At 36.7% G+C, this 25,326-nt stretch overlaps 1 protein-coding gene across 1 annotated transcript; it reads right to left on the bottom strand.

Moving 5' to 3' along the window:
- Positions 1-264: 264 nt before the first annotated feature.
- Positions 265-23,785, bottom strand: LOC102809175 (2-phosphoxylose phosphatase 1-like). Its single transcript, XM_085490636.1, has 5 exons — positions 23,675-23,785; positions 20,161-20,285; positions 6,111-6,212; positions 5,224-5,307; positions 265-4,092 (listed from the first exon to the last, which is right to left on the bottom strand). Exons 2-5 carry the CDS (start codon positions 20,249-20,251, stop codon positions 2,882-2,884), a joined length of 1,488 nt encoding a protein of 495 aa, XP_085346762.1. The 5' UTR covers positions 20,252-20,285; positions 23,675-23,785; the 3' UTR covers positions 265-2,881.
- Positions 23,786-25,326: the final 1,541 nt, after the last annotated feature.

Here is a 25,326-nt window from a genome sequence, read left to right as displayed (position 1 = left end):
ATGTGATGGGGTACCTACAAGTTAAAACATTGCTTGTACATATGTAACCTCAATTTGCATATCAATTTGGATATCTCAGAAATAATTTAGTTGTATGGGATTTATTTTTTCATCCAATGTATCAAGTATAATTCCAAGGGCGCCCTCTATTGTTTTGATCAAACCCGGGGAACAAACTTATGTGATGGGGTACCTACAAGTTAAAACATTGCTTGTACATATGTAACCTCAATTTGCATATCAATTTGGATATCTCAGAACTACTTTAGTTGTATGGGATTTATTTTTTCATCTAATGTATCAAGTATAATTCCAAGATTCTCTGTACAATGTAATAGAAATTTGTTTTCAGAAAATGATACAACCTTTATTTTGAATATATCCGAGGGAGATTGAGGGAGTTTCTATGTCAGGATCTATTCCAAGTGCAAGTGTGGAACAAGTTATATCATATGTATTAATGTACCAAAACTATTAAAACATGAATAATATTTTAATATAAAAAAGGCAATGATTTTCATTCGTTCCAAATTTTTCCTACCAAGCTCATCATTATCCAGATTTTCAAAAAAATGTTTGAAGGGTCATATTTTACATTTTTCTTGTACATCCTGTGATAACTGCACAATATGAGCAAGTGATTTTCCCCAAAACAACCCTGTTTTTTATTATTGCTAATAGATTATAATAGAGTAACCTCAAAGTGTTAAAAGAAATGTTTTTGTGAAAGTATATTAAACATCTTCAACACACCGCCTGTATGCGCCATTTATTCTTATTCATTTTGGTTTCATTAGGCAATGTGTTAAAATAAGATCTTAGAATATTTTTTTTATTCTTTTTTGTATTTCTCTTTTTTTTTCTAGTTTAATTATTATTTTTCATACATTTTATTTCATTTTAGTATATTATATTTTAGATAGTACTGTAAAATCTGTATTAGAAACCGTGGCATCTATTAAAATGGTACAATGCAAAAGAGGGGATGCAGCTTCTATTAGAGCACCTACACATATGAGAAATCATGAATTTTTTATTCTCAATTATTCCAAAAGAATGGGTGCGACTTCTATTAGGGTTGCAGCTTTTAATACAGATTTTACGTTAGATTTTTTGTTTAAGTTTTAGTAACGTAAAAGCCCAGAGGCAATAGTCAAAACAACACAACAATGATACAAGTACTTAAAAAAAATACACGCCATGTGGCATGTTTTCTTATCATGGTATAAAACAATTTGCAAGATGATCTAATCAGATAAAAAAAAATTTTTGTTTTTTTTTGCAAAACCTACATATTATTCACTGGTCTATGCATCAAGTTCTATAATTCAGATTCAAATTGATCGATAACTTTAACATTTTGCTTCCAAATATATTGATTCTCAGAGAAATATATCAATATATATATATATGTGATTATGCTCTGGATCAATCCACTCGAATCGCTGTATCGATCTAGACCTAAACGACCTTTGGAACTAGATCGATTCAATGTTTATATCAATTAAACAAACAATGTGTCAATGACACACAAGGAATTAACTGCTTTGAATTTCACAAAGGACAAATTTTGGCGAAACAGTGAAAATCGTTCAGGGGTCTTGCATGGAATGTTAGCTATTTACACATAGCTTAAAGGCAATGTTTGTCGCACCACGTCCTGTTCGATATGGGACTCCTAGCGACATACACAATGTGTAAAATACATTGTTTACATGAAATTTGAACACTCGCTACACGATGACCACCACCTTTTAATTTGTTGTGAGTTTGTACCATAATGTCTCATTTCACTAATTTAGCACATGCCTGTTGATACGATGTACTATAATGTCTCATTTCACTAATTTAGCACATGCTTGTTGATATGATGTACCATAATGTCTCATTTCAATATTTTAGCACATGTCTGTTGATATAATGTACCATAATGTCTCATTTCACTATTTTAGCACATGTCTGTTGATACGATGTACCATAATGTCTCATTTCACTATTTTAGTACATGCTTGTTGATATGATGTACCATAATGTCTCATTTCAATATTTTAGCACAAGCTTGTTGATACAATGTACCATGATGTCTCATTTCACTAATTTAGTGCATGCTTGTTGATACGATGTACCATAATGTCTCATTTCAATATTTTACCACATGCTTGTTGATACAATGTACCATAATGTCTCATTTCAATATTTTAGCACATGCTTGTTGATACAATGTACCATGATGTCTCATTTCACTAATTTAGCACATGCTTGTTGATACAATGTACCATAATGTCTCATTTCAATATTTTACCACATGCTTGTTGATACAATGTACCATAATGTCTGGTTTCAATATTTTAGCACATGCTTGTTAATACAATGTACCATGATGTCTCATTTCACTAATTTAGTGCATGCTTTTGGATACAATGTACCATGATGTCTCATTTCACTAATTTAGTGCATGCTTTAGGATACAATGTACCATAATGTCTCATTTCAATATTTTAGTGCTAGCTGTTGATACATGTACCATGATGTCTCATTTCACTAATTTAGTGCATGCTTTAGGATACAATGTACCATAATGTCTCATTTCAATATTTTAGTGCTAGCTGTTGATACATGTACCATAATGTCTCATTTCACTAATTTAGCACATGCTTGTTGATATGATGTACCATAATGTCTCATTTCAATATTTTAGCACATGTCTGTTGATATGATGTACCATAATGTCTCATTTCACTATTTTAGCACATGTCTGTTGATACGATGTACCATAATGTCTCATTTCACTAATTTAGCACATGCCTGTTGATACGATGTACCATAATGTCTCATTTCACTAATTTAGCACATGCTTGTTGATATGATGTACCATAATGTCTCATTTCAATATTTTAGCACATGCTTGTTGATATGATGTACTGTTATTGTATCTCATCAGATTACCGAATTTTACAAAGTCGGCAAAATTCTGCAGCGGACAAAGTCCATCTTTAGTGACAGACCGACAGAAACGTGCATGTTGTGTTAAATTTTTACCATTATAGATAATACTTATAAAGTGTTCTGCTGTTTTTGTATTTTCCCATAGTTCAAAAATTAGTCGGGAAGCGTACGGGGGCCACACATGCTCTGGAAGATCCAAAACGTCAACCATCGGTGAAATAGTAACATCATGTGCTGAAAATAACGAGAATTTCACCGATTTTTTGTTGATTATTTGTGTCTCCATAACTTTAAGTATTTTTTCTAGCAGCGGCTGCATATGCAATCCAACATATTTCTGACGAGCTGTGTTAAATCCTTTGTTTGTTACCTCGGCAACCATATATGTGTGATTGATGATGGTCCCAAAATGATGAGGTATATTAACGCAATTTTTGGCTCCACATGGTAACTTCTTCTTGTGACAGATTAGGCCTGTTAGCGAATCTTGTACTTTTGTAGGGTAAATAAACTTGTCAGGTTGAATTTCAAGAATATCTGCCATTTCACTAAGAACTGATGTTAAGTTAATGTTTTTCATGCGCAGTTTTTGCAAATCTTCATCATTTTCAACCATGTACATTTTCATTGCATCACACTTGCAATTTTTATCACAAAAATTCAGCCATTGTGTAGTGGATAGTTTCATTTGAAATCTTGTGAAATCAAAGTCTGGCAGAAAACCGTACAGAAATGCCACTGAACTTTGAACCGTTCGGGCATATGGCGTACTTTCTACTAATAGTTCGTCCCCTGACCATTTATGCGCCGGGAAAAGATTTGTGTTTTTAAAATACCTCTCTTGCAAATGGTTGCCAAGAAGAAGATGTTGCAATGCCCCAAGTGGGGTCAAAGTTGACTCAGCACAGTTTCGGGCATCAGGTATTGGTGTAAATTGTTTGACACCCAGAAATTTATAAAACTGGTCTTTATGCGATCTCATATATTTGACGTACTTCGCTGCTATCGGGTACTCGGTCATCACTTTCTGATCAAATTCACATCCCCACTTGGTATGTTTGTCTAAAAAGTAACCTATTGGGGTACGATCGCCGTGACGAATAACTACAGCCACATTGATGAGTCTGTGACGAGCACTGCCCTCACCTGTAGGAAATGTACCAAATGGTTTACACATGTAATTAATAAAATGAGGTAATTTGCATAAAATACAAATGAACTGTAATGAAACTACTGTAAAAATAGAAATATGTGATGGTGTACGAATAATCATCTGGTTTAAATTCACTCGTCTGTGGTTGAAACAAAACCTTCGAACTTTAACTGTGTAAATCTATCAGCCACAAAAAAGCTATTATAAAACACAGTGAATGGTGGAGTGTTTATGGTGATTCCTCTCAAATAAATCCCACAATGTAATTTAATTGGATATGATATCTCTCCCACAATGCAATTCAAGGGGATGTGATATCACTCCCACAATGCAATTCAAAGGGACATGAAATCACCAATCCCAGAATGTAATTTAATGGAATATGATATCTCTCCCACAATGCAATTCAAGGGGATGTGATATCTCTCCCACAATGCAATTCAAAGGGACATGAAATCACCAATCCCACAATGCAATTTAATGGGATATGATATCTCTCCCACAATGCAATTTAGTGGGATATGATATTTCTCCCACAATGCAAATTAGTGGGATATGATATCTCTCCCACAATGCAATTTAATGGGATATGATATCTCTCCCACAATGCAATTTAATGGGATATGATATCTCTCCCACAATGCAATTTAATGGGATATGATATCTCTCCCACAATGCAATTTAATGGGATATGATATCTCTCCCACAAGGCAATTTAATGGGATATGATATATCTCGCCCACAATGCAATTTAATGGGATATGATATTTCTCCCACAATGCAAATTAGTGGGATATGATATCTCTCCCACAATGCAATTTAATGGGATATGATATCTCTCCCACAATGCAATTTAATGGGATATGATATCTCTCCCACAATGCAATTTAATGGGATATGATATCTCTCCCACAATGCAATTTAATGGGATATGATATCTCTCCCACAAGGCAATTTAATGGGATATGATGTTTCTCCCACAATGCAAATTAGTGGGATATGATATATCTCTCCCACAATGCAATTTAATGGGATATGATATCTCTCCCACAATGCAATTTAAAGTGAAGTGATATCACCAATCCCATAATGCAATACAAGGACATATGACATCATCAACTCACCTTCAGTGCCACTTCCAATTGATGCTACGGGATTGCAGTATTTCTCAACTCTTTCATAAATCTCACGATTACTGATTTGATTTCCTGTTGAGATAAAATACACCTTACCATACATATCAGCTAGTTATCACTGAAGTCATATTTCAATGTTGAGAGCGGGAAAAGATGTATTTTCATTGATCACGAAGAATACAAATGTGACACCCATCACCTTCATGGATTACCATAAACCACTGAATTTTCAATACTAGAAATGTTCGAAAATGTTTGCGATGTCAATTTTGCAAAGCTTTTAACGACAGAATCATCTATTGTCACTATTCAAAAAATAACTTATTTCCAATTGGTTTTCAAAACATTTAATCAATGCATGTAGCTAATGGAAAAATTACGATACAATTTCAAATTTGATTTACAATTTACAAACAATTATAGAAAAATACCGAAAAAAATTACACTACAATTTGGTGGGAAAAATTGTTGCGTTTAAGTGTTTGAATGTCCACTGATAAAAAAATTTCTTCCAAAATTAAAGCAGTTAACAATACTACAAGGGTTTGATTTCCTTCGAGAAATTCAACAACCAGGAAATAAATACTACCGTAGTACATTCAGATACTGCTAATTCTTATTGCATGTAAGCCTTCTGTTATTTGCTTCCATTTTTCAAACTTCTTCAGCGTGAAATTATCTTCATTAATATCTTTAATTGGTAGCATTCATGTTACAGCTGAGTAAACACACTCTAATAATTTGTCTACTCGAAAAGACATTTTGATATTTCTCCAAACAAATCAGCCATGTCTAAAAATAATAACTGGCTTGTGGTTCAATTCATATAAGGATTACCATATCTGCAAGTGCCGCTTGCTCAAATAATAACATACCTGCATATGCGATCTGCTTGCCATCGTTGCTATACAATATTTCAGCCTTATTTTCAGAGATTTCCTGGTATTTTCCTGATGTTGAATCCTTCCGAAATATCGCTGTCGTGATAAAATTATTTAGACATTATGGTGAAAAAAATAAATAAAATAAACATGTGGTGAAAGTAATGTAATGTTATTTGAAAGTTTTTTCAAAATATGTTGGTATAAGTGTATCAATTTGTGGCAATGTGCATCAACCAGTATGAATGCGCAGCAATTCTGAAATGCATAGCAATGTGCATCATCCAGTATGAATGCGCAGAAATTCTGAAATGCATAGCGACGTGCATCATCCAGTATGAATGCGCAGCAATTCTGAATGCATAGCAATTCTGAAATGCATAGCAATGTGCATCATCCAGTATGAATGCGCTGCAATTCTGAAATGCATAGCAATGTGCATCATCCAGTATGAATGCGCTGCAATTCTGAAATGCATAGCAACGTGCATCATCCAGTATGAATGTGCAGCAATTCTGAAATGCATAGCAATGTGCATCATCCAGTATGAATGTGCAGCAATTCTGAAATGCATAGCAATGTGCATCATCCAGTACGAATGCGCAGCAATTCTGAAATGCATAGCAATGTGCATCATCCAGTATGAATGCACAGCAATTCTGAAATGCATAGCAATGTGCATCATCCAGTACGAATGCACAGCAATTCTGAAATGCATAGCAATGTGTATCATCCAGTATGAATGCACAGCAATTCTGAAATGCATAGCAATGTGCATCATCCAGTATGAATGCACAGCAATTCTGAAATGCATAGCAATGTGTATCATCCAGTATGAATGCACAGCAATTCTGAAATGCATAGCAATGTGCATCATCCAGTATGAATGCACAGCAATTCTGAAATGCATTGCAATGTGCATCATCCAGTATGAATGCACAGCAATTCTGAAATGCATAGCAATGTGCATCATCCAGTATGAATGCACAGCAATTCTGAAATGCATAGCAATGTGTATCATCCAGTATGAATGTGCAGCAATTCTGAAATGCATAGCAATGTGCATCATCCAGTACGAATGCGCAGCAATTCTGAAATGCATAGCAATGTGCATCATCCAGTATGAATGCACAGCAATTCTGAAATGCATAGCAATGTGTATCATCCAGTATGAATGCACAGCAATTCTGAAATGCATAGCAATGTGTATCATCTAGTATGAATGCACAGCAATTCTGAAATGCATAGCAATGTGCATCATCCAGTACGAATGCACAGCAATTCTGAAATGCATATCAATGTGCATCATCAAGTATGAATGCACAGCAATTCTGAAATGCATAGCAATGTGCATCATCCAGTATGAATGCACAGCAATTCTGAAATGCATAGCAATGTGCATCATCCAGTATGAATGCACAGCAATTCTGAAATGCATAGCAATGTGTATCATCTAGTATGAATACACAGCAATTCTGAAATGCATATCAATGTGTATCATCCAGTATGAATGCGCAGAAATTCTGAAATGCATAGCGACGTGCATCATCCAGTATGAATGCGCAGCAATTCTGAATGCATAGCAATTCTGAAATGCATAGCAATGTGCATCATCCAGTATGAATGCGCTGCAATTCTGAAATGCATAGCAATGTGCATCATCCAGTATGAATGCGCTGCAATTCTGAAATGCATAGCAACGTGCATCATCCAGTATGAATGTGCAGCAATTCTGAAATGCATAGCAATGTGCATCATCCAGTATGAATGCACAGCAATTCTGAAATGCATAGTAATGTGCATCATCCAGTATGAATGCACAGCAATTCTGAAATGCATAGCAATGTGCATCATCCAGTATGAATACACAGCAATTCTGAAATGCATAGCAATGTGCATCATCCAGTACGAATGCACAGCAATTCTGAAATGCATAGCAATGTGTATCATCCAGTATGAATGCACAGCAATTCTGAAATGCATAGCAATGTGCATCATCCAGTATGAATGCACAGCAATTCTGAAATGCATAGCAATGTGTATCATCCAGTATGAATGCACAGCAATTCTGAAATGCATAGCAATGTGCATCATCCAGTATGAATGCACAGCAATTCTGAAATGCATTGCAATGTGCATCATCCAGTATGAATGCACAGCAATTCTGAAATGCATAGCAATGTGCATCATCCAGTATGAATGCACAGCAATTCTGAAATGCATAGCAATGTGTATCATCCAGTATGAATGTGCAGCAATTCTGAAATGCATAGCAATGTGCATCATCCAGTACGAATGCGCAGCAATTCTGAAATGCATAGCAATGTGCATCATCCAGTATGAATGCACAGCAATTCTGAAATGCATAGCAATGTGTATCATCCAGTATGAATGCACAGCAATTCTGAAATGCATAGCAATGTGTATCATCTAGTATGAATGCACAGCAATTCTGAAATGCATAGCAATGTGCATCATCCAGTACGAATGCACAGCAATTCTGAAATGCATATCAATGTGCATCATCAAGTATGAATGCACAGCAATTCTGAAATGCATAGCAATGTGCATCATCCAGTATGAATGCACAGCAATTCTGAAATGCATAGCAATGTGCATCATCCAGTATGAATGCACAGCAATTCTGAAATGCATAGCAATGTGTATCATCTAGTATGAATACACAGCAATTCTGAAATGCATATCAATGTGTATCATCCAGTATGAATGCACAGCAATTCTGAAATGCATAGCAATGTGCATCATCCAGTATGAATGCACAGCAATTCTGAAATGCATAGCAATGTGTATCATCCAGTATGAATGCACAGCAATTCTGAAATGCATATCAATGTGCATCATCCAGTATGAATGCACAGCAATTCTGAAATGCATAGCAATGTGTATCATCCAGTATGAATGCACAGCAATTCTGAAATGCATAGCAATGTGCATCATCCAGTATGAATGCACAGCAATTCTGAAATGCATAGCAATGTGTATCATCCAGTATGAATACACAGCAATTCTGAAATGCATATCAATGTGCATCATCCAGTATGAATGCACAGCAATTCTGAAATGCATAGCAATGTGTATCATCTAGTATGAATGCACAGCAATTCTGAAATGCATAGCAATGTGCATCATCCAGTATGAATGCACAGCAATTCTGAAATGCATATCAATGTGCATCATCCAGTATGAATGCACAGCAATTCTGAAATGCATAGCAATGTGCATCATCCAGTATGAATGTGCAGCAATTCTGAAATGCATAGCAATGTGCATCATCAAGTATGAATGCACAGCAATTCTGATATGCATAGCAATGTGCATCATCCAGTATGAATGCACAGCAATTCTGAAATGCATAGCAATGTGCATCATCCAGTACGAATGCGCAGCAATTCTGAAATGCATAGCAATGTGTATCATCCAGTATGAATGCACAGCAATTCTGAAATGCATAGCAATGTGCATCATCAAGTATGAATGCACAGCAATTCTGAAATGCATAGCAATGTGCATCATCCAGTACGAATGCGCAGCAATTCTGAAATGCATAGCAATGTGCATCATCCAGTATGAATGCGCAGCAATTCTGAAATGCATAGCAATGTGCATCATCCAGTATGAATGCACAGCAATTCTGAAATGCATAGCAATGTGCATCATCCAGTATGAATGCACAGCAATTCTGAAATGCATAGCAATGTGTATCATCCAGTATGAATGCGCAGCAATTCTGAAATGCATAGCAATGTGCATCATCCAGTATGAATGTGCAGCAATTCTGAAATGCATAGCAATGTGCATCATCCAGTATGAATGTGCAGCAATTCTGAAATGCATAGCAATGTGCATCATCCAGTATGAATGCACAGCAACTCTGAAATGCATAGCAATGTGCATCATCTAGTATGAATGCACAGCAATTCTGAAATGCATAGCAATGTGCATCATCCAGTATGAATGTGCAGCAATTCTGAAATGCATAGCAATGTGCATCATCCAGTATGAATGTGTAGCAATTCTGAAATGCATAGTAATGTGTATCATCCAGTATGAATGCGCAGCAATTCTGAAATGCATAGCAATGTGCATCATCCAGTATGAATGTGCAGCAATTCTGAAATGCATAGCAATGTGCATCATCCAGTATGAATGCACAGCAATTCTGAAATGCATAGCAATGTGCATCATCCAGTATGAATGTGCAGCAATTCTGAAATGCATAGCAATGTGCATCATCCAGTATGAATGTGCAGCAATTCTGAAATGCATAGCAATGTGCATCATCCAGTATGAATTTGCAGCAATTCTGAAATGCATAGTAATGTGCATCATCCAGTATGAATGCACAGCAATTCTGAAATGCATAGTAATGTGCATCATCCAGTATGAATGCACAGCAATTCTGAAATGCATAGCAATGTGCATCATCCAGTATGAATGCACAGCAATTCTGAAATGCATAGTAATGTGCATCATCCAGTATGAATGCACAGCAATTCTGAAATGCATAGCAATGTGCATCATCCAGTATGAATACACAGCAATTCTGAAATGCATAGCAATGTGCATCATCCAGTATGAATGCGCAGCAATTCTGAAATGCATAGCAATGTGCATCATCCAGTATGAATGCACAGCAATTCTGAAATGCATAGCAATGTGCATCATCCAGTATGAATACGCAGCAATTCTGATATGCATAGCAATGTGCATCATCCAGTATGAATGCACACCAATTCTGAAATGCATAGCAATGTGCATCATCCAGTATGAATGTGTAGCAATTCTGAAATGCATGGCAATGTGCATCATCCAGTATGAATGCGCAGCAATTCTGAAATGCATAGCAATGTGCATCATCCAGTATGAATGCATAGCAATTCTGAAATGCATAGTAATGTGCATCATCCAGTATGAATGCACAGCAATTCTGAAATGCATAGTAATGTGCATCATCCAGTATGAATGCATAGCAATTCTGAAATGCATAGTAATGTGCATCATCCAGTATGAATGCACAGCAATTCTGAAATGCATATCAATGTGCATCATCCAGTATGAATGCACAGCAATTCTGAAATGCATAGCAATGTGCATCATCCAGTATGAATGCACAGCAATTCTGAAATGCATAGTAATGTGCATCATCCAGTATGAATGCACAGCAATTCTGAAATGCATAGCAATGTGCATCATCCAGTTTGAATGCACAGCAATTCTGAAATGCATAGCAATGTGCATCATCCAGTATGAATGCACAGCAATTCTGAAATGCATATCAATGTGCATCATCCAGTATGAATGCACAGCAATTCTGAAATGCATTGCAATGTGCATCATCCAGTATGAATGCACAGCAATTCTGAAATGCATAGCAATGTGCATCATCCAGTATGAATGCACAGCAATTCTGAAATGCATAGCAATGTGCATCATCCAGTATGAATGCACAGCAATTCTGAAATGCATAGCAATGTGCATCATCCAGTATGAATGCACAGCAATTCTGAAATGCATTGCAATGTGCATCATCCAGTATGAATGCACAGCAATTCTGAAATGCATAGCAATGTGCATCATCCAGTATGAATGCACAGCAATTCTGAAATGCATAGCAATGTGCATCATCCAGTATGAATGCATAGCAATTCTGAAATGCATAGCAATGTGCATCATCCAGTATGAATGCACAGCAATTCTGAAATGCATAGCAATGTGCATCATCTAGTATGAATGCACAGCAATTCTGAAATGCATAGCAATGTGCATCATCTAGTATGAATGCGCAGCAATTCTGAAATGCATAGCAATGTGCATCATCCAGTATGAATGCACAGCAATTCTGAAATGCATTGCAATGTGCATCATCCAGTATGAATGCACAGCAATTCTGAAATGCATAGCAATGTGCATCATCCAGTATGAATGTGCAGCAATTCTGAAATGCATAGCAATGTGAATCATCCAGTATGAATGCACAGCAATTCTGAAATGCATAGCAATGTGCATCATCCAGTATGAATGCACAGCAATTCTGAAATGCATAGCAATGTGCATCATCCAGTATGAATGCATAGCAATTCTGAAATGCATAGCAATGTGCATCATCCAGTATGAATGCACAGCAATTCTGAAATGCATAGCAATGTGCATCATCTAGTATGAATGCACAGCAATTCTGAAATGCATAGCAATGTGCATCATCCAGTATGAATGCACAGCAATTCTGAAATGCATTGCAATGTGCATCATCCAGTATGAATGTGCAAGTCTGAAATGCATAGCAATGTGCATCATCCAGTATGAATGCACAGCAATTCTGAAATGCATAGCAATGTGCATCATCCAGTATGAATGCACAGCAATTCTGAAATGCATAGCAATGTGCATCATCCAGTATGAATGTGCAAGTCTGAAATGCATAGCAATGTGCATCATCCAGTATGAATGTGCAAGTCTGAAATGCATAGCAATGTGCATCATCCAGTATGAATGCACAGCAATTCTGAAATGCATAGCAATGTGCATCATCCAGTATGAATGTGCAGCAATTCTGAAATGCATAGCAATGTGAATCATCCAGTATGAATGCACAGCAATTCTGAAATGCATAGCAATGTGCATCATCCAGTATGAATGCACAGCAATTCTGAAATGCATAGCAATGTGCATCATCCAGTATGAATGTGCAAGTCTGAAATGCATAGCAATGTGCATCATCCAGTATGAATGTGCAAGTCTGAAATGCATAGCAATGTGCATCATCCAGTATGAATGCACAGCAATTCTGAAATGCATAGCAATGTGCATCATCCAGTATGAATGTGCAGCAATTCTGAAATGCATAGCAATGTGAATCATCCAGTATGAATGCACAGCAATTCTGAAATGCATAGCAATGTGCATCATCCAGTATGAATGCACAGCAATTCTGAAATGCATAGCAATGTGCATCATCCAGTATGAATGCACAGCAATTCTGAAATGCATAGCAATGTGTATCATCTAGTATGAATACACAGCAATTCTGAAATGCATATCAATGTGTATCATCCAGTATGAATGCGCAGAAATTCTGAAATGCATAGCGACGTGCATCATCCAGTATGAATGCGCAGCAATTCTGAATGCATAGCAATTCTGAAATGCATAGCAATGTGCATCATCCAGTATGAATGCGCTGCAATTCTGAAATGCATAGCAATGTGCATCATCCAGTATGAATGCGCTGCAATTCTGAAATGCATAGCAACGTGCATCATCCAGTATGAATGTGCAGCAATTCTGAAATGCATAGCAATGTGCATCATCCAGTATGAATGTGCAGCAATTCTGAAATGCATAGCAATGTGCATCATCCAGTACGAATGCGCAGCAATTCTGAAATGCATAGCAATGTGCATCATCCAGTATGAATGCACAGCAATTCTGAAATGCATAGCAATGTGCATCATCCAGTACGAATGCACAGCAATTCTGAAATGCATAGCAATGTGTATCATCCAGTATGAATGCACAGCAATTCTGAAATGCATAGCAATGTGCATCATCCAGTATGAATGCACAGCAATTCTGAAATGCATAGCAATGTGTATCATCCAGTATGAATGCACAGCAATTCTGAAATGCATAGCAATGTGCATCATCCAGTATGAATGCACAGCAATTCTGAAATGCATTGCAATGTGCATCATCCAGTATGAATGCACAGCAATTCTGAAATGCATAGCAATGTGCATCATCCAGTATGAATGCACAGCAATTCTGAAATGCATAGCAATGTGTATCATCCAGTATGAATGTGCAGCAATTCTGAAATGCATAGCAATGTGCATCATCCAGTACGAATGCGCAGCAATTCTGAAATGCATAGCAATGTGCATCATCCAGTATGAATGCACAGCAATTCTGAAATGCATAGCAATGTGTATCATCCAGTATGAATGCACAGCAATTCTGAAATGCATAGCAATGTGTATCATCTAGTATGAATGCACAGCAATTCTGAAATGCATAGCAATGTGCATCATCCAGTACGAATGCACAGCAATTCTGAAATGCATATCAATGTGCATCATCAAGTATGAATGCACAGCAATTCTGAAATGCATAGCAATGTGCATCATCAAGTATGAATGCACAGCAATTCTGAAATGCATAGCAATGTGCATCATCCAGTATGAATGCACAGCAATTCTGAAATGCATAGCAATGTGCATCATCCAGTATGAATGCACAGCAATTCTGAAATGCATAGCAATGTGTATCATCTAGTATGAATACACAGCAATTCTGAAATGCATATCAATGTGTATCATCCAGTATGAATGCACAGCAATTCTGAAATGCATAGCAATGTGCATCATCCAGTATGAATGCACAGCAATTCTGAAATGCATAGCAATGTGTATCATCCAGTATGAATGCACAGCAATTCTGAAATGCATATCAATGTGCATCATCCAGTATGAATGCACAGCAATTCTGAAATGCATAGCAATGTGTATCATCCAGTATGAATGCACAGCAATTCTGAAATGCATAGCAATGTGCATCATCCAGTATGAATGCACAGCAATTCTGAAATGCATAGCAATGTGTATCATCCAGTATGAATACACAGCAATTCTGAAATGCATATCAATGTGCATCATCCAGTATGAATGCACAGCAATTCTGAAATGCATAGCAATGTGTATCATCTAGTATGAATGCACAGCAATTCTGAAATGCATAGCAATGTGCATCATCCAGTATGAATGCACAGCAATTCTGAAATGCATATCAATGTGCATCATCCAGTATGAATGCACAGCAATTCTGAAATGCATAGCAATGTGCATCATCCAGTATGAATGTGCAGCAATTCTGAAATGCATAGCAATGTGCATCATCAAGTATGAATGCACAGCAATTCTGATATGCATAGCAATGTGCATCATCCAGTATGAATGCACAGCAATTCTGAAATGCATAGCAATGTGCATCATCCAGTACGAATGCGCAGCAATTCTGAAATGCATAGCAATGTGTATCATCCAGTATGAATGCACAGCAATTCTGAAATGCATAGCAATGTGCATCATCAAGTATGAATGCACAGCAATTCTGAAATGCATAGCAATGTGCATCATCCAGTACGAATGCGCAGCAATTCTGAAATGCATAGCAATGTGCATCATCCAGTATGAATGCGCAGCAATTCTGAAATGCATAGCAATGTGCATCATCCAGTATGAATGCACAGCAATTCTGAAATGCATAGCAATGTGCATCATCCAGTATGAATGCACAGCAATTCTGAAATGCATAGCAATGTGTATCATCCAGTATGAATGCGCAGCAATTCTGAAATGCATAGCAATGTGCATCATCCAGTATGAATGCGCAGCAATTCTGAAATGCATAGCAATGTGCATCATCCAGTATGAATGTGCAGCAATTCTGAAATGCATAGCAATGTGCATCATCCAGTATGAATGCACAGCAACTCTGAAATGCATAGCAATGTGCATCATCTAGTATGAATGCACAGCAATTCTGAAATGCATAGCAATGTGCATCATCCAGTATGAATGTGCAGCAATTCTGAAATGCATAGCAATGTGCATCATCCAGTATGAATGCACAGCAATTCTGAAATGCATAACAATGTGCATCATCCAGTATGAATGCACAGCAATTCTGAAATGCATAACAATGTGTATCATCCAGTATGAATGCACAGCAATTCTGAAATGCATAGCAATGTGCATCATCCAGTATGAATGCACAGCAATTCTGAAATGCATAGCAATGTGCATCATCCAGTATGAATGCACAGCAATTCTGAAATGCATAGCAATGTGTATCATCCAGTATGAATGCACAGCAATTCTGAAATGCATAGCAATGTGTATCATCCAGTATGAATGCACAGCAATTCTGAAATGCATAGCAACGTGCATCATCCAGTATGAATACGCAGCAATTCTGAAATGCATAGCAATGTGCATCATCCAGTATGAATGCGCAGCAATTCTGAAATGCATAACAATGTGCATCATCCAGTATGAATACGCAGCAATTCTGAAATGCATAGCAATGTGCATCATCCAGTATGAATACGCAGCAATTCTGAAATGCATAGCAATGTGCATCATCCAGTATGAATGCACAGCAATTCTGAAATGCATAGCAATGTGCATCATCCAGTATGAATACGCAGCAATTCTGAAATGCATAACAATGTGCATCATCCAGTATGAATACGCAGCAATTCTGAAATGCATAGCAATGTGCATCATCCAGTATGAATACGCAGCAATTCTGAAATGCATAGCAATGTGCATCATCCAGTATGAATGCGCAGCAATTCTGAAATGCATAGCAATGTGCATCATCCAGTATGAATGCGCAGCAATTCTGAAATGCATAGCAATGTGCATCATCCAGTATGAATGCACAGCAATTCTGAAATGCATAGCAATGTGCATCATCCAGTATGAATGTGCAGCAATTCTGAAATGCATAGTAATGTGCATCATCCAGTATGAATGCGCAGCAATTCTGAAATGCATGGCAATGCGCATCATCCAGTATGAATACGCAGCAATTCTGAAATGCATAGTAATGTGCATCATCCAGTATGAATACGCAGCAATTCTGAAATGCATAACAATGTGCATCATCCAGTATGAATGCACAGCAATTCTGAAATGCATGGCAATGCGCATCATCCAGTATGAATACGCAGCAATTCTGATATGCATAACAATGTGCATCATCCAGTATGAATGCGCAGCAATTCTGAAATGCATAGTAATGTGCATCATCCAGTATGAATGTGTAGCAATTCTGAAATGCATAGTAATGTGTATCATCCAGTATGAATGTGCAGCAATTCTGAAATGCATAGTAATGTGTATCATCCAGTATGAATGCGCAGCAATTCTGAAATGCATGGCAATGCGCATCATCCAGTATGAATGCACAGCAATTCTGAAATGCATAGCAATGTGCATCATCCAGTATGAATGTGTAGCAATTCTGAAATGCATAGTAATGTGTATCATCCAGTATGAATGCGCAGCAATTCTGAAATGCATAGCAATGTGCATCATCCAGTATGAATGTGCAGCAATTCTGAAATGCATAGCAATGTGCATCATCCAGTATGAATGCACAGCAATTCTGAAATGCATAGCAATGTGCATCATCCAGTATGAATGTGCAGCAATTCTGAAATGCATAGCAATGTGCATCATCCAGTATGAATGTGCAGCAATTCTGAAATGCATAGCAATGTGCATCATCCAGTATGAATTTGCAGCAATTCTGAAATGCATAGTAATGTGCATCATCCAGTATGAATGCACAGCAATTCTGAAATGCATAGTAATGTGCATCATCCAGTATGAATGCACAGCAATTCTGAAATGCATAGCAATGTGCATCATCCAGTATGAATGCACAGCAATTCTGAAATGCATAGTAATGTGCATCATCCAGTATGAATGCACAGCAATTCTGAAATGCATAGCAATGTGCATCATCCAGTATGAATACACAGCAATTCTGAAATGCATAGCAATGTGCATCATCCAGTATGAATGCGCAGCAATTCTGAAATGCATAGCAATGTGCATCATCCAGTATGAATGCACAGCAATTCTGAAATGCATAGCAATGTGCATCATCCAGTATGAATACGCAGCAATTCTGATATGCATAGCAATGTGCATCATCCAGTATGAATGCACACCAATTCTGAAATGCATAGCAATGTGCATCATCCAGTATGAATGTGTAGCAATTCTGAAATGCATGGCAATGTGCATCATCCAGTATGAATGCGCAGCAATTCTGAAATGCATAGCAATGTGCATCATCCAGTATGAATGCATAGCAATTCTGAAATGCATAGTAATGTGCATCATCCAGTATGAATGCACAGCAATTCTGAAATGCATAGTAATGTGCATCATCCAGTATGAATGCATAGCAATTCTGAAATGCATAGTAATGTGCATCATCCAGTATGAATGCACAGCAATTCTGAAATGCATATCAATGTGCATCATCCAGTATGAATGCACAGCAATTCTGAAATGCATAGCAATGTGCATCATCCAGTATGAATGCACAGCAATTCTGAAATGCATAGTAATGTGCATCATCCAGTATGAATGCACAGCAATTCTGAAATGCATAGCAATGTGCATCATCCAGTTTGAATGCACAGCAATTCTGAAATGCATAGCAATGTGCATCATCCAGTATGAATGCACAGCAATTCTGAAATGCATATCAATGTGCATCATCCAGTATGAATGCACAGCAATTCTGAAATGCATTGCAATGTGCATCATCCAGTATGAATGCACAGCAATTCTGAAATGCATAGCAATGTGCATCATCCAGTATGAATGCACAGCAATTCTGAAATGCATAGCAATGTGCATCATCCAGTATGAATGCACAGCAATTCTGAAATGCATAGCAATGTGCATCATCCAGTATGAATGCACAGCAATTCTGAAATGCATTGCAATGTGCATCATCCAGTATGAATGCACAGCAATTCTGAAATGCATAGCAATGTGCATCATCCAGTATGAATGCACAGCAATTCTGAAATGCATAGCAATGTGCATCATCCAGTATGAATGCATAGCAATTCTGAAATGCATAGCAATGTGCATCATCCAGTATGAATGCACAGCAATTCTGAAATGCATAGCAATGTGCATCATCTAGTATGAATGCACAGCAATTCTGAAATGCATAGCAATGTGCATCATCTAGTATGAATGCGCAGCAATTCTGAAATGCATAGCAATGTGCATCATCCAGTATGAATGCACAGCAATTCTGAAATGCATTGCAATGTGCATCATCCAGTATGAATGCACAGCAATTCTGAAATGCATAGCAATGTGCATCATCCAGTATGAATGTGCAGCAATTCTGAAATGCATAGCAATGTGAATCATCCAGTATGAATGCACAGCAATTCTGAAATGCATAGCAATGTGCATCATCCAGTATGAATGCACAGCAATTCTGAAATGCATAGCAATGTGCATCATCCAGTATGAATGCATAGCAATTCTGAAATGCATAGCAATGTGCATCATCCAGTATGAATGCACAGCAATTCTGAAATGCATAGCAATGTGCATCATCTAGTATGAATGCACAGCAATTCTGAAATGCATAGCAATGTGCATCATCCAGTATGAATGCACAGCAATTCTGAAATGCATTGCAATGTGCATCATCCAGTATGAATGTGCAAGTCTGAAATGCATAGCAATGTGCATCATCCAGTATGAATGCACAGCAATTCTGAAATGCATAGCAATGTGCATCATCCAGTATGAATGCACAGCAATTCTGAAATGCATAGCAATGTGCATCATCCAGTATGAATGTGCAAGTCTGAAATGCATAGCAATGTGCATCATCCAGTATGAATGTGCAAGTCTGAAATGCATAGCAATGTGCATCATCCAGTATGAATGCACAGCAATTCTGAAATGCATAGCAATGTGCATCATCCAGTATGAATGTGCAGCAATTCTGAAATGCATAGCAATGTGAATCATCCAGTATGAATGCACAGCAATTCTGAAATGCATAGCAATGTGCATCATCCAGTATGAATGCACAGCAATTCTGAAATGCATAGCAATGTGCATCATCCAGTATGAATGCACAGCAATTCTGAAATGCATAGCAACGTGCATCATCCAGTATGAATGCGCAGCAATTCTGAAATGCATAGCAAAGTGCATCATCAACTATCCAGCCAAACTAGAATCCTATTGTTTTTATTATTAGAGGACACTTACGCGTGTAATCATTCCATAATTGGACAGATGGTGACAGACATATAATAATATCAGATATTGCATGGTCATCACATTGTGCTGTGTTCAGTATGAGTTGGGGTGGCTCCCACGCGATGTATAAATACATTTATTTGTTTAAACTAAACTCAACACTGCACCATGACTATCACCATATACGTAACTATACATACATTTTAAAACAACCAGTACTATAATAATAACAACTGCACTCCATACAGGACGTCTCCATGATCTTTTCATTGTTGGCACTGCTTGTGACATTGTATGGTAATTCCCATCATGCAAAGTACATCACCTACAAATGAGGGAAGTATACAAATTACTGTAATCAGTTTTCTTTTTGTCGTTATCAGTTTCTAGCATTTTGATAATTTCAGGGCATTCAATGAGAAGAAATGTTCGGGAAAGTCACTGAGACTCTGTAAGGCCCAAGAAAAAGTCACTGTGACTACCTAGTACGCCAGTAAAAGTAACTGTGACTCTCTAGAGCCCAGTGAAAGTCACTGTGACTCCCTAGGCATCCAATAAAGTCACTGTGACTTCCCAAAACCCCAGTAAAAGTCATTTTGACTTCCTATGTGACTAGGATACCAGTCAAAGTCACTGTGATTCCTATGACCCCCAAGAAAGTTATTGTGATTATCGAGACCCTAGAAAATATCATTGTGACTTTCAAGGACACCACTGAAAGTGACTGTGACTTCCTATGACCCCATGCAGGTCACTGTGACTCCCTAGGAGCTCTGTGAAAGTGACTGTGACTCATCTTCTTAATTAAAGATTGGGAACACATGTTCTCTGCAAAATTTATGCAATATCCAAGAATCACATGAAATGAAATTTAAGAGTACCTGCCTGTTTTGATAAAGCATGATGGAGGGGTGCCTTTGTACAATATTTGAATGAAATTAGTCAAAGCGTGAGTATTAATTTAATTGAATCAATAATCAATGTTAAATTTTCAGTACCCAAACAGCAAGTTCTTTGACTACAGTCAAACCAGCTACATACACTGCAAACTTACCACCTACTTGCTTATTTTCAATATCTTGGTCAGGGGTCAAATCACAAGAAGTAAAAGGTTGCAATTCACTATTATTGTGTTCTATTGTACTGCCCTCTATGTGTCTCTATGTGTCTTAATCAATTGAAGACCTGTTAAGAAGACCAGTATGATTCCACACTTAATGTTTATATCCAAATACGTGTAGTAATTCACAATAAATGACATTTTTATTAGTTTATTCAGTTATTTTTTGTATTTACCTGTCAAATCAGTTTAGGATTATTTCCCATATCAACACATTACAGCTTCACAGTGCTTGTGAATTCTTGTTATTATATTTTTCTCAAAAATTTGAATTATTGTTTTATAGTGACACAACTGTTTAATTATCATTATATAATCTTGTACATACTCAGAGAACAATATATATCATGTATCAATTTTCTTTTAGTTTGCTACATTTTTATGAATAAAATAAAACAACAGCGATGCTTGTAAAATCCAACATTGAAGAGCGACGAAATTTTTGGATTTTAGACAATGTTGTGCAAAATATGTAAAATGAACAAGTTTCTAGGTGATGACGTTGCAATTTAGTTAATTTTTATTGATTTTTGAACCTACTGTATTCAAACTTGTATTGGTTTGAATCCTTGCATGAAGTATTTGCAGCAACTTCACATGGCAGAATGGAACGTTTGAGAGAACTTGGAACATGCTCGGAATATACAGAACTCAAGATATACCTCAACCACGGTGTTGAGGGACTGTGCCTCAACATACCACTACTCTCGCCTCACACAGAGTTTCATAAAAATAAACATTCTTATAAAAAAAAGAGGATTTTCTATAATCGTTGTTATACCTGCATTTTGAGTAAATTTTGGTTATTTTCAATGCAATAATATTGGTGAGGCATACCTAGATGACCTCAATGACCCAGTCCAACTAGCAGAATTAAACAGCTGCGCACAAGTGGTAATATACTAATGCAACTAATTTACCATACTTCACGATATGGGGGTGGCTATTTTGAATCCTCACCGAATATAAATTATACATTACATCAGGATTTGAACTTCAGTGAAAAACCAAGTGCAATAGACTCAAAGCCCCAGCAGTTGCCTTGGTTGATGTTATCTGAAAAATGCAGATTTCCCCATATTAGTTCCATACTATATATGAATAAGGGCATTTCATGAAAGTAGGAATCAATTCTTTAATACTTTATTAATATAATATGCACCATACTTGGGAAAAAAATAGGTGTAATAGCTTAATTTTTCACTGGCAAAGATAAGATTATTTACTGTCAAAAGATCAATGTCGGATAAAAAACTTATTTGCTTTAGTTTGGGGGGGGGGGGGGTAATGACCTCAAAAAGTTTCCATCCTACAAAAACAATTTTATTTTTTAATGAAGTCAAAAAATCTTTTTTCCTATCCAATCATAAACAAAAATAACCGAAAATGAAAAAAAACAAACATCCAAGACAAGAAAATGGCTATGCCATACTACTGTCCGATTATAAACTTGTATTTAATGGTGAATGTAGTCTGACGCCATGATCAATATTTATCAATTAAGTTTCAGTGGGGGTGGGGGGTTTGAGAAAAAACTAAAGGAATTAAGTTTTTTATCCTACATTGAACTTTTCATGTTGTCCCTTAGTTATGTGTATTTTAGAGTATATTTTGAGGTTTTTTTTGTGATACAAATAATATTCTACCTATCTATGTGTGTGTGTGTGTGTGGGGGTCAACTGTGTGGGTGTGTAAGGGGGTCCGACTGAGTGTATCACACACATTTCCACTGTACATATAGTTTTACAGTGACCTGAGAATCAACCTGATCCATGCGTGGCGGGTTGGGTGAGACATGGAGCTCCATGGGTGAGACTTCAAACTTCAAAGCGTCCCATCACTCATGATTTTGATTTTCGTGATCAAAATTCATAAACTTAGATCACGTTTGTTCAGGTTTATAGTCAAAATGTAGAATATCTATCCATTGATTTTTCTTCTCAGATTTATTATGTAAGTGTGGTATTATACTAAATATGAATATTTATATTCTTATTGACTCTTACACAATCACCGGAGGAAAAGAAAATGGTCACAAAGTACAAGGAGAAAAATATGCATAAAAATAAAACAAAAACACAATATACTAAATAACAAATACAATCACTAAATTACTAAATAATACAAAATCACTAAATTACTAACTAATATAAAATTACTAAATTGACAGGCATTAAGATGTCAAGTAAGACCCTGCTTCCTGACTTTGAAGCTTTTGCTTATGAACTGTGCTACTGGTATAATAACGTTTTCATTGTTTAACAATTCCATGAATTTTTTCTCTGCAGGTTTATTTTCAAATGCTGTGATCATATCCTTAGCTTTATTGAACAGTTTGGTACGCAACTCATTATATTTGTTGCATTCCAGCAGAAAATGCATTTCATCCTCAATTAGACCTTTGTTACACATGTCACAAACCCTGTTGTTTAATGGGAATAGATTGAATGTGTTTTACCCACAGTTACAATTCTTGATTTAAACGACTTGGAACAGTATTTCGACAGCTGTCGACGCCATATATATCATATCTTATCTTATTAAAAGCTGGATTACGAAAAATATAACACAAAGAAGTAGATAAACGGACTTACTGTAATTCTATACCCACGGCTCTCGTAAACGCTTCCACACGTTTAGAAACACTCAACTTCCGGGATCACTGCTTTACATTACATGTTGCATCATGGGTAAATATCATCGCCGTCCAGACAATAACAAAGTGGAGTTCACCGCACTTCGTTAGGTAACAACTGCTGTTATCATGTATAAATGCACCTTGCACCCAGGACAAAGTAAACCCCATCAACAGACAGCAATCTAACAATTTTACGAACGAAAATGTATCCCTTCTTTTAAAATTGAACTTTCTGTGTGTATTGTATTCTGAACACTGAAGAACACCTCCTCCTGGTTATTGTGAGGATTACCAGTACTATGAGAAATTCAATTTTTGAACTACAGAAATCATCATGAAATATTGGAGCCCTGAAGCTCGCCTCCGCTGAAGGTCGTGATGTCTAATAATCAAACTAAACACAATTTTCACTCTCTATGATTGGCCACTTTACTTGATTTTAGGATTTACTAAGGATTCTTTTGAATCTGATTTTGCATGAACCGTATAAAATCAAAAGCCCTTTATATCATGCCTACGGAGTCAGTGGGAGGTTTTCTAAGGTCATACAAAAGTAGAATTCCTTATCACCCCATTAATCACCTTCTGACAGAGAAGGACGAAACGTGAAGGGTGGTGGTCATGATCGCGCCATCTCCAGCAGTTCGATATGGGACTCATAGCGACGTACACAACGCTGTAAAATACATTGTTTGTTTACAAGAAATTTGAGAACGCGCTTTCACTCAGGCTGCCTGAGCCCTGACTTCCAAACTTCATCAGCTTATTATTCAAACACTATGAGAGGAAATGGCAATAAAACATGAATAACTATAGACCCTAAGGTCTACCGAATAACATTTAATCAAAATGATCCACTGCGGCTATATTTTAGTTCAGCGACAACATGATCCCGAAAAAAGAGATTTAAGATTGTTGTTGCACTTTCGGTGAGAAAAGGTACACCACATTTGCATTTGGCATTTGCCGTTCAAAAAATGTGTGTCGTTGAGTTGGGTTGATAGTAATCTGATTAAAATAAGATAGCCTTAGATAGGGCTTTTTTCAAAATATAATTTAGTTTATATTTTTTTTTATATTTTATTTTATTCGAATTATTTGCTGGCATTTTTTTTTTTAATTTTGGTAATCGTGAAAGACCACCAACACTTAAAAAAAATACCTATGTTGTTTTCCCGCTTTGACACTCCTCCCTGATAGCGGAGGGCTTGCCGGAACTCTCAAATTGAAAATTCAAAATGGTAAATCCCATGCCTATTGTAAATTACAGAACTACAGCATTTGTTTGACTTCATATGGACAGATGAAATTTCAATACTATGAATCATTTTGTAGCATTTACTAGGATAATATATGAATTAAACTTTTTGCTGTTGATATTTAAATTGGATAACGACAACACTTCCCGACGACAACGGCATTACCGTGGGTGCGTTGTTTGGAAACACGCTTTGCATACGCTAAGGATGTTTGATTATTTTACTAATAAAAGCGACATCTCACGTATTAACGGCGAAAATAATGTAAAAGCATTTGATGACAGTCTCGGCAAATTTAGATTAAGTTGGTCCATAAATATAATGATCTTTTTTTATTATATAAATTCCT

This window comes from Saccoglossus kowalevskii, chromosome 15, assembly GCF_978046115.1.
Source record: "Saccoglossus kowalevskii chromosome 15, keSacKowa6.1, whole genome shotgun sequence".
In the NCBI taxonomy this organism is placed as follows: Eukaryota; Metazoa; Hemichordata; class Enteropneusta; family Harrimaniidae; genus Saccoglossus; species Saccoglossus kowalevskii.
The sequence above is the reverse complement of the archived record's forward strand: the minus strand, read 5'-3'. Positions and strand labels throughout refer to the sequence as shown.

Excerpts from the sequence above, each read along its gene's own strand:
- LOC102809175 (XM_085490636.1), bottom strand. The coding sequence starts at position 20,251 with ATGTCACAAGCAGTGCCAACAATGAAAAGATCATGGAGACGTCCTGTA. Across the intron at positions 5,308-6,110 it reads CAAGCAGATCGCATATGCAG|GAAATCAAATCAGTAATCGT; the intron begins GTATGTTATTAT and ends TTATCTCAACAG. Across the intron at positions 4,093-5,223 it reads AATTGGAAGTGGCACTGAAG|GTGAGGGCAGTGCTCGTCAC; the intron begins GTGAGTTGATGA and ends CATTTCCTACAG.